The following is a 12022-nucleotide window of genomic DNA, read 5'->3' on the forward strand; positions in this document are numbered from 1 at the left end:
TACCCTGGTAATTTAATTTTTCAAAAGAAAACAGAACAGATCCAAAACATGCCAAATAAAAAACTAAGCTGTCCATCAGGGCACTCAAAAAAACATGAACCCCTCTACCCCAAGGAAATGCTCATAGTCTAAGCTTTCTTACACCTAGCTCTCATTTCTTAGCAACAGAAAGAAACTCAAAAATAAAAAATAAAGCATACCTGTTGGATTTTAACTCTAATGACTGCTCTTAAGGTCTGATCCATATACCAGGAAAAGTACTATATGCCAGGGAAAGTGCTACCAAGGAATTGCACCAGACAGTATATGCAGTAAATGCATTCGGTACGAACATCTGGCATGGATCTTATCTCATATGGGGGAAAAAAAATCTGTCATGGCAGTGTAATCTAACCCAGGTCTATTCACCAAATAGAGAAGATATCTTCTCTGGGATACAACAAATCATGTATATTGGTATATGCTATATTGATGCATTGTTTTTTATTGCATATTAATTTTTCATGTTAATGTAGCATATAATTATTAATTTGTTATAATTAATATATTTAGGCTTATATATAAATGAAAAAGGAGAAATACCCTTTTTCAATAGCAGTTTTGCACCATGAAATACTTATGGTAGGTGTACAGAAGGCAATCTTCTCATTCAGGCTCAGTGAAGGAGAGAGAAGGAGAAGATAAAAACAGAACCTGACTGAATTGAGTCATCTTAAACAGCTAAAACTGAAAACAGGTCACCACCAAGGATACCTTACTCTCCTACCCCTAAATTTAAAACTCAGGGGGATTCTACAGTCACAGCCAAATGGGGCCAAAGGGCCTTGCCCATAACCTTAAAGAATAAATGGGGTTGGCACCTTGATGCGATGCCAAAAAGCCTTCAGAACATGGTGGAGCCACAGTGGCTAAGTGCCCCTCAGGTCTCTACCCAAACACACCAGTCTTATCCGGGCTGCTAGGTGAAACAGTTCTACTAGGAAAACACATTCTCTACCTCTGCCCAGCTTAAAACCAGTGAGTTGTGCCTACATTTGATCAATCTCTCTTAAGGAAGAAAGAGTGAGGGTGTCTGAGAGAGCAGATGGCCTGGAAGGCACAAGATATGTGGCTAATGAGCAATCAGCAAAGAAGGACAAGTCATTTCATTTGTTTGGTTCTCAGGTTTCTCATCAGTAAATATGGATATTGAGCTAATTGATCTCTAAAAACTCCTCCAGCCCCAAACATCCTAATTTCATTTACCATTAGGGTAACTGTATTGATGGACTGAGAAAATTTAGGTCATTCCCTAAGACTGAAGGCCTATGAGAAATACTTGAGGAAAATTGATTTTGCCTCTTTGCTTAGAAGTTACAGAAATGTGTGTTGCTCCTCATTTAATAGTGTATGCTAATAGTAATGCACTTAGAATTTCCTAAGAAAGTAAGATTTTTTTCCTTTGGGATAAATAAGGACCATAAAGAAGAGAAAGCAATGAAACATCTTGAAACTTCAAAAGGATCACAATTTTAATACTGAATTATTGACATGAAAAAAAAAACTAAGTCCAACTTTCTAAGTACATAGAATATGAATTTAGCCAATTATGATACTTTTCATAAAGAACGTATAATGTTTCTCACGAATTCAGACCATTTTAAAATTTGTCATTACCTCTCGCCTTGAGATTATTCCTCCTGATTTCTCTCTCTACATGGAAGAGTGAGTTTTCATGAGAGGATCGAATACCTCTGATTCTGCTCTCCCTGGTCCTCCTTATTCTTCATATTCATCTGATACTTACCTTCAACAAGAAGCATAGCTTCCATTTTTGTATGCCCTCCTAGACTCTAGAAATCTTTTGTTCTCTCAATTTGGACTTAGAGTCTGTTGTATTAACTTATCTATCAACTAATCATGTCCTGCCGGTTACATTTACTTACAGTACTAAATTTATATTCTCTGGTAACTCTATTCCCTCACATTTACTAGGTGTGTCAGGATAGCAAGAATATCACATCTTCACCTGATTTTATCAAATGTGTCCTGCCCCCAACTTTTGGTATTAAGTGCCTATTGCCTGCAGCATAAAACAGCATGAAATGTTGTAGCCCACTAAGGTACAACATTCTACAGGTACACACTTGACAACTAAGACACAATGCTACAGTCCACTCTAGAAGCAACTAAGTAACTGAGCATTCAATCAATCATTGATTGTTTAAAAAATCATTTAGAGTAACCTGAACTAGGGAAATCTTTAAAACAACATATAGAGAACAAAGGGTCCTCAAGTCAACCACACTGCCTGGGGTCTTTTGTCTTTCCTGCAAAGACAAGGCACTTTCAGTGTACTGGGAGGAGGTAATACTGACAAGGAAACAATGTCAGGAAGGAAAACTGGTAATGGATGTAACTAATTTTAACTAAGAGAAAGCTGAAATGAAAAGCAGAAAAGTGGCTCAGTCAGGGGTGACAGCATCTGATAATTAGGCCCAGCTACCTCCCTTTTCCTTCTTTCAAAACTCCTCTCAGTCTCCATTTCCTCTTCAGGGAAAGAATGGGCTGCATCTCAGAAAAATAAAAGTATTTCCACCTAATAATTGTGCTTTAAGAAGCTTGCAATGCATTGAAGAATATTGTCTTGATCTGTAGGTGGCAAATGTCAGCATGCTGATTTTCAAAGTGAAGAGGATGGGGCATGGAAGGCTAAATTATACTCTTGCAGCTATGAAGCCCTTTTGTGGGAGAACTCAAGCAGACTTTTTGGAATCATTCCAGTTGTCTTTCCCATGAAACATAGCAATGTCAAAACTAAATAATTTACAAATAAGCACTCACTCCACAAAACAATGTTGACTTGATTATACTTCATTTACTATACTAACCTTGCAAATAGATCCTCAAATTATTAGTTGTTTCTTAAAAATTTATTCAGGGATAATCTCCCCCTTAAAATCAGGTTCCACATTGATGACACCATTGTGTACACAGCATTAGTAACATGATGTCATCTTTGTAAAGGTTATTTATAAAAGATCAGACTAAAATTCTGTCAATCTTTACTGTCAATGCCATCATCATTACTCTCTGGTGTCTGTTCTCTATTTCTTTACCAAATCATCAAGGAGAAAAGACAGATCTCCTTTTCCAAGAGCTCCCATAGAGAGGATCCAATCAAGAGGATTCTTACAAAGCCTCTCTCTAAAGCCACATTCAGATGTGTTTAGGCAGCAAGTACATGTAAACTGGGAAGAGATATGGCTTCATCCTTCCTAGATGCATTTAAAGTTGAATTCCCATGGTTTGTGCATCTGCAGTCTACTCAAAAACCTTGCCTAACTGCCTCCTTCCTGGCCAATCTTTCTTTTTATTCCCATTCTCTGTCTCCAGACTTTCCCACATTTCCACCTTATCCTCAATCATCCCCTCCTCCAAGTCCAAATGGGTAATATGGCCCTGACTCTACTGTCACAAGTCTTCTGGATGGAAGTGGTACAGTCACCACTACTACACCGCTAGCCTCAATCATCATTTGGAAGAGAGGTAATCTAAAAAGAAAATTAATAGTGTTGAAATTAAATTAAAAATCTGGAAGCATTTTTCAAATTCATTGAGAAAAGCAGTTTAGAAAGGGGTAAAATGAAAATCTTTTGATTCAAGGTCTCTAATATCTATAATGTTAATAAAAAACATAGAACAATAATTTCATTATAACCTGGTAACAAAATTTTCCAATTAGCCAACCAACATTAATTATGATGACATAGCTTTTTAATGGATTTTCTTTCCTTTTTTTTCATTCAATAGACATCTGTAAAATACTTGCCATGTGACTGGCACTGTGATAAGTAACCTTTGATTTCTTTTGCAAATAAATTCACACAATCCTCTTTGAGTCTGTTCTCTCCTCATCACATCCTTGATTACATGTGACCAACAGAAGATATCTGCAAATGACTGAGTACTAAGACTATGAAACATTTCTGAACTCATAAACTTATGTGACGCACATGAGGACAGAACCAACTGGCAATTCAGTCTAGGCATGAATTCAATTACAAATAATACAAATGTTTTTCTCTACATAAAACTGCTCCCGTAAGAAAAACAATGATAAGAGCAAAGGCAATGACAATAATAAAGTCCAAAGAAAACAAAGCAGGTGCAAACAGAAACATACTGCTTATAATTTAAGAAGAATGAAAAACATCACACTGAAAACAGTCATATTCTAACCTCTGAGGAAATTTTATTTCAATTTTTGCAAATTTTAAACTATTTTTTTTTCTAAAGCATACAGCTGAGGTCAAAATGGAAACCTCTGCACTCACCTCTGAAAGTCTTTTATATATGTCATGACTTAAAGAACCCCAAGAACCAGACACAGGTGCACACTCCTTCAGGCAGTCTCTGTCCACATCCACTTTGTATTAATCCCCAGGTGAAATGTCCTCATTCTGCACAGCATTTCCAGATCCTTCCACTAGGAACTCTCTCTCTGCTTGTTTCTCCTAATACTTCTTTTGCAAATTATTTGTGCCTCTCATAACACCACAATTTCTCCTATGATTTCTTGGTGTATGTCAGTTTCTATCAATGTGATACGTCACTTTAGGTCAGCAGAGATGTTACTCATGATGCTTCCACTTGTAAATGTTCAATGATATGCGATAAATCAGCAAATTTTATTTAGTGAAACGTTCAATATTTATAGTTGTCACAGAACAACAATTTAGCTTTTAAAAATTAGCAAAATCAACTAAGATTCTCTCATTGCGTTTACATTCAATATTGCCACTGAAACAACAATCTAGCCATTAAGTTGTTTTAATATCACTGTTGTGCATTTTTAAACAAACATATTGTCCAAATTTCTCTTTGTCTCTATCACCATGGCAACAAAATTTATACCTACTTTTTGCATATTAGCTGCTAAAGAAAGCTCAGAATGGTAAGACTGCTGGTTGATATCCCAAATATAGCTTTTAAAAAATCTCCGTTTTCCTTTCATTCCTAAATTCTTTGGTGACAATAAAAAGCAGGAAGATTTTTTTTTCCATACTGCCTTATCCATTAGGAGTTAAAATAGCAATATGGCCTATAAAAGTCATCACATTTGGCTAAGACACTGAAAATAACCCATGTCTCCCAGCATGGTTCCAGCAAAGACTATTAATATGATCCTACTGAATAATGTAACTGTTAGCCAGCTTTACACTTGGGATGCTTTCAGGATTCAAACAGCTAAGAACAAGGATCACAAACTAAATTTAAAACACTCCACTGAAAATGATATTAAACTGAAAACTATAAATTAAACTTGTTCCTAAGCAACAATCTAAATAGTCAAAACTTAGTGAAAACACTCACTTTCAAAAATAGCCTACTGCTTTGGAGGCTCCGCTGGCTCATTACTGCCAAATGTATATATAAAAATGCACAATATGTAAACCAATTTGAAATGAAATAAATCTCTAACATACAAAAAAAGAATTGCTTGCTAAAATTAAAAAAAAAATAAGTCCTGGTTTAAAAGAACCCAAAATTCATACATATGCCTTTGATTTTTAGCTATTAGATAAGAAGCAATTATGACATATTTCTCTGCCTCTTCTTTAATGTAATCTATCTATACTTCAAAGGGATGATAAAAATGGACCATGCATTTTTAAGTCAATTTATTTTGAAAAATATTATGCCCAGTTGTACTGCATAAGGCAGCAAAATATCTTTAAAATCGAGTTATTTTTAAAAAACTATCAGATTGAGACTTTTGCTGCATCTGAGAACCCCAAAGGATTCTATGCAAATAACAAAGGAGGTTCATTTTCACGTATTTTCCATGGTTATTCCCATTGACAAGCCTAAAATCATCAAATCCCCAATGATCAGCAGTGAAATTCAGACTCCTAAAATTTTTTAACAGAGAGGGGACACTGACCTTGTTAATTCCAAAATCCTCTTGTAAACAAGGTGGTGTTTACAATCTAAGGAAACTATATGTCAGCTACACATCACTAATCAGATGGCTGGGCTTGGTTTAATTGTCAGGTGATTAAAATATTGAGAATAGAAAGAAGCTCATTCTACATAGGCTAAACAAACAAATCCAACCTTGCTGGTTTACAACATACCACCTCCTTTTCCTTTCATTGCCTTTCCCTCACCATCTTTTGAGTATGTAAGTACCCAATCATTTCAGCTTCCCAGAGAGGTTTGTTGTTTTAACATCTAGCTTTCTTATTATACCTTGGAGAGGAGAACTCAGAGAGTGAAAAGATTTCACCATAAATCTTTTAAAACTCCACATTTTCCACACTAGGGATGAAAATTCAATTTTCGCAAAAGTTTGAGCTCCAAATTTGCCAGTTTCACAAGCGGAAATCAGCAGCCCTCCTCCTCCGTTTCTCCTTTCCTTTTCAAGCACAGCTCCTCTCACTCCCAGTGCCTTCCTCCACATCTCTCCTCTCCCTCTCCAGAAAGCCCTACCTCCGGAGGTGGGAGGAAGTTAAAACAGCCCGTGCTGTTTACGCCCTGCCCTGCCCTCTGCTGCCTCCCGCAAAGACTTCTCTCAGGTGGTGGGAGGAACCGAGGGGGCGTCCACGCCCGGCTCACTCCATCCCACCCGGAATCCTCAGCCTCAGCCGGAGCAGCGGGATCGCGCCAAGAGTGGGAGGTGCTCCCAGATCTGCCTTTCTTTAGAGATCTTTGCAGCTCCAGAGAAGCTGGTTTTCAAGCCCCGATAAGGTTTTTGCACCCAGGAAATGTGGGTCCAGCCCTCATCAGGGAAAAGGCTGGAAAACACGAGCAAGTATCAATACATGGATATATTCATGGTGCTAAACACAGGATGAGCCATGGGAAGCAGCCCATTTGGCTTCCAGACCCCAGGTGAAAACAATATCCAGAAACCAGGTGCAGAACCTCCACCTTGCCAGGGCATCGCCTCTGGAAGAACGACACCACCACCACCAAGTGATGGAGCAGCAAGCAGCTACCTAAAGTGCTGTCGCTCAGCTGCAGCAGCGCCCACAGCTGGGCGCGGGCCTCTCCCAACTGGCCTCCCAAAGGCACAAGAAGAGAAACACACAATGGGCATCCCCACACCTGCTTGGCGATGGCCCGCCTCCCTCTCCCTGCTTTCCTGGGTCCACTGAGAGGTGCCAGGCACCCCGGGGACATGCGCTCACGGCCACGCGCGCAGCGAAAGGTGAACAATGGGGGGTCAGATTCGACAAGAAACATACTCAGCCCTCGTTCCGGGTCAAAATGCCCCCCAGTGGAGGGAGTGGGCGTAAGGGTTGCACAGGACACGCACAGGGAGCCCTAAAGGAGAGAAGGGATCCCTAACCCGGGTGGCCGCCCCGTCCCACTCAAACCAGTCTCTGGCCCTGGGGGCTCCCGAAGAACGGGACATCTAGAGGTGTTCGGGATTAAGGAGCGTCCCCGGGACGGGGACCGGGATCCAGCTACCCGCGTCTACGCACCTCCCGCGCCCACCCCGGGAACTCGGTTACCGCCGCCTCCGCCGTAGCCCCTGCTGCGTCTTCGGGGGCGCGGGACAAGTCGGGCTCGCAGCTCGCGCCGTCCGTCGCCATCTTCCTGCTCTAGCGGATCCGAATGCGAGCTCGGAGCGGCGGCTCGGGGCTCAGCCCTCTCCGCGCGGGCGGCGCTTAACCCGCTGCGGGCCGCGGGCGCTCGGAGCCGGGCCGCGGCACTCCCTCCGCCCCTCGCCACCGCCCCCGCCACTTAACCCGCGGCGCGCCGGGGCTGCTCAGCCCGCCCCGCCCCGCCGCCGGCCTGCGCAGTCCCCGCGCGCGCCCGCTGGGGACCAGAAGAGGGACGCGACCCGGACCCCTGTGGGGCAGCGCGCGGATGGAGGAGCCAAGGACACCGACGCTAGAAGAGATGAAGGAAAGAAAGTGCCCACAAGGCGATCTCCAAGCAAGCCTCCACCAAGCCCGCGCTGCACAGCCCCGATTCAAAGGCAGGCTCCTGACTCTGAATTCTCCAAGATGAAGGGAAATCCTTCACTTAAGCTCCTTCTACCCACTCCGCCGTCCGCCAATTAGAAATTACTTAACGAACCCCTTCTTAAATTTCTTTTTCTTAAATTTTCTTGCTGCCAGGACATTTGTATCACCTTTACATATGTCTTTTACCCTCTGTGTACATACACCTGGCTTTGTTTTGTCCTGTCATCGACTGTGGTTCTTCTCCCCAAACTATCAACTCCCAGATGAAAAAGACATGTTATCTTTTAGTGCCTCTCATCGGGTACCTTTCTATGCAGTCTCCTTTTCAAAGAAAGCTAAGAGGCCCGTTTTTGTTCTATGGACTCCCAAAGAAGAGGCCCTTTTTTGTTCTTTAACTCCTAAGTCTGATGTCTCTTCTGAAAAACTTAAGTGTTAAATGCCACAGCTTTTTAAAGGAAGGTTAGAAGAACCTTATGAAAGAAGTTAGAAGACTCCCACCCCTGCATGTGAGGACACGTGGATGCACACACACACCTTTGTTAAATTTGATTCTATAGTGCAGAGTGCCTGGCTAGCACGAGAGAGGCCTTGGCTTCATTCCCTCATATTGCAAAAGGGGAAAAAAAATTCTTTGGGAAATACAGGGCTCAAGAATTTAATAAGATGAGTGAGTTAGGCCCAAACATTAATTTTCCCTTCCTGCATCTGATTCAGTGCCTACCCTTTCTTGCCAATTTGCAGAATGTGAAAATCTATCACCTTATCAAGACCATATGGTACAGCCCTTCCCAAATCTCCAGATCCCAGGAACTGTGTTGAAAGCACAAAATCAAATTGAGGCATTCAAGCTGGGTCTCAAAGAAGTAAAATCAAACCACAATGAAATCTTGTACTTGAAATTCTGGAAGATGAATGACTGGAATGTTTAGTCCAAGGGTTAGAGACCAGATCAAAAGCTTTTTCTTTCTTTCTTCCTTTGTTTTTTAAATGGAAGACTCCTAATGAAAGGTTTGGACACTTTAATTGTTCCACTTTCCAAAATGGATCCAAATATGACACAAACCAGACCAGATAAAATCTGGGAAGACCCCCAAAAAAGGGTTGATAGATAAAATCTAAAAAGTTCCCTCACAGTAAAGAGAGGTCAAGAAAGAACTTTCACCTGGAACTCTGGGGTTAAGGGTCAGAGTCTTAGAAATCACCTGCAGGCAATTCTGTGAGCAGAGGGCTCAACTATTTGTTTTCTTTGACTTTACAGATAACTATTACCTATCTCAGCCATTTGGTTTCCATGGTTATTCATCATTTTCTTTTATCAAACATTCTCTCTAAAATTGCTCAATATTAGAACATCTAGACTCCTTATATGAAAAAATGAAAAGCATTTGACAGTAAAAGATACAGAAGTGATAGTAAATATTTAAAGTTAGAATCAAGAACATTTCTTGTTCTTTTCAAAATGCATATTCCCATATCACAAGGCTTTCAATTTTCTGGATACTGATGTTGAATTACTACTCAAGAAATTAATTGGTTTACTTCTGAAAAAAATAAACAACACACTTCTTAGAATTAAGAACTAGGTATATGAAGTGATGATATCTCTGGAAACAAATCTCATGTATTTTATTCATGTGACTCAATTTTTTAAAATCATTGGGAAGAAATGGCTTATATTTGTGTAAATACAATTAAAGCAAAATGCTATCAGAGAGGAGTGATTTTTTCCCCCTCTCACCAACCTATGAGTGTATGGAGACAAGCATAAAAAAATCACTAGACAGCACATTTTCTATCAAAATTCAGGATCTCAGGAGGTGAATCCACAGCATTTTTTTCTATCTTAAAGCTGCCACTGCTAAGGGAATGGATGAGCATCCAGCCTACATACAGCACAGAGGCAGCACACTAGGAGTTAATTTCCTCACCAGTAGCCTGGCCTGGGGCTGCTTCTCCAAGAGAGGACACTGGCTGGTTTAAATTCTCTCCTGAGAATTATCCTGATTGTTAATGCAAATTAACTCTTTCTGAAAGATTTTTTCCCCCCAAAGACAGCTTCTATCACAGTCAAGCCAAATACTTATGAAAAGGTAGTAACTTGATGGTTCCAAAAACTAAATCTTTTGAAACTTTATTAAATAACTAATAATAGTAACAATAATGAAAGACATCTTAGGGCTAGAGATGGCAGGGTATAAAAGAAGAGGCAAAGAAGTATAACTGAAAAAGAAAAACTCTTATAACAAAAAATGAATCGTGATTATTAATAAGTAAATACATTTTGGCAATAAGATAGAAGGAGAGATATTGAATATATTGCAGATAGAGAAAACTAATATTTACATTATTTTCTCCTTTTAACATAAAGATGATAATGTTGATGTTCCATTGACAAAAGAATTTGAAACTAATTATTTTCCAAACCCTGAAATAGAGGTGTTTGAGTCAACTATTGCTCATACTTCAAGGGTCTCTTTTAAGACCAAAGAAATGAGTTGTTTTAAGTTAGGAATGCAGACAATAGTTGTGGAGCCAAGTGGTTTTCTGATTAAACCATGCCCTGGGCCTCACCAGCCACATCTTCCAACCACAAAACCCAAAACTCAAGAGTTAAACATAATGATGCAATGGGATGCTTCCTTCCATGTGAAAAGATAAAGGAACCCGTACCCTAAAACAGTTTCCATCAGAGAATAAGAATCCTTTATTTCAAACAACAGCATTTATGTTAATTCTGAAGAGCAAACCATATGTTATTATGTTTTAGTATTGCCAAATGACAAAACTACTGAGTAGCAAATCATTTCTGACTATATCCAAAAGGCTATAGTTAGACAATTTAAATATTCCAGCCCACGCTTATTCCTGTATACATGGGGGCGACCAACCTAGCAAGCCCTAAATCTTGGCAACAGAAATTCTATGACAAAGAGTGCAAATGAGCTCCCAGTACCCTGTACCTAACACATGCTTTTGAAAACAAGACATTGCCAGAAATGAGTTTTCATCTGATCTAACTACATTTCCTTATAGTCAACTTGTCATTATCTACATGTGCTTTAGGGTCTTTGTGGATTTTATTCAGTAAATTTAATTCTAATCTACTTAGATACTCTTGTCAACAACCTATGGATTTGGAAAGCCTCCTCCACCAACTGTGGATGGCATGTGCCAAGGAAATGAAAGTTATTTTTACCTAAGCTAAGGCAAAACATAATTAGGAAATCAAATCTGTTATGAGGAAACAAGCCAAAACTAAATGTAAATGATCATTATCATCACCCCTGGCCCATTCTATTACCACCTTTAACCAGGAACTATATCTGGTCACTCAAGTGCTGAAGTGATGTGTAAATATTAGCTTTTGTTGAAAGGTTAAAGGTACAGTAAGAAAGTGCTGGGGAGTGATGTTGGCCAAATTGTATTGCTATATTGTGTGTATGTATGAATATGTAACAACAAATCCCATCATTATATACAGCTATAATGCACCAAGTTTTAAAACGTGGGAAAGGAAAGTACAGTAAGAACATTTTTCCTCAGTCCAGTCAATCTAACAGACATTAGGGCTAATACAGAACAACAAAGTAGAGTTATTTAGTACTGCTGAGTGTTTTTAAAATTTTAAATCATAACTTGGTGGTTTGGACTCTTATCTGCAGAAGTCATTTACAAGAGTAAGTTTCAGTGTAGAGGATGTTTTAGTGCAAAACCATTATGGAAAAACAATTTTAAGAAAAGAATCTAGCCTGCTGCTGCCCCATCCACCTGAATTGGAAGTGGATCTGAACATTTCTGTTTATTCAGCCTCGTTAGCTACCCCACAAGCCTGCAGTATATAGTTACCAGGCAACCACAAAGGCAGGGTGTTTATATCATTAGGCATTAATTATAGCAGAGCCTTATTTTTCTTAGAAAGTTTAAAAACTATATAAATAGGTCATGACATTAGACCCCTTTTCCTCCGATTAGGAGTGTAGAGCCATCTATAAAGCCATAGCTGAGATTTTCTTTTACCCTAGGATATATTTTGCTCAACAGAGAAGGAAATTCTGTTTGAA

At 39.7% G+C, this 12022-nt stretch overlaps 1 protein-coding gene across 1 annotated transcript in view; it reads right to left on the bottom strand.

The window, feature by feature from the left end:
• Positions 1-7591, bottom strand: part of Cttnbp2 (cortactin binding protein 2) — a 144101-nt gene extending 136510 nt beyond the window's left edge. The window contains exon 1 of the mRNA XM_027926329.3: positions 7503-7591. Within this exon, the coding sequence (XP_027782130.3) occupies positions 7503-7583 (81 nt within the window). The 5' untranslated portion in view covers positions 7584-7591. The remainder of the gene's footprint in view (positions 1-7502) is intronic.
• Between the last annotated feature and the right edge of the window lie 4431 nt (positions 7592-12022).

This window comes from Marmota flaviventris, chromosome 1 (assembly GCF_047511675.1).
Source record: "Marmota flaviventris isolate mMarFla1 chromosome 1, mMarFla1.hap1, whole genome shotgun sequence".
Lineage (NCBI taxonomy): Eukaryota > Metazoa > Chordata > Mammalia > Rodentia > Sciuridae > Marmota > Marmota flaviventris.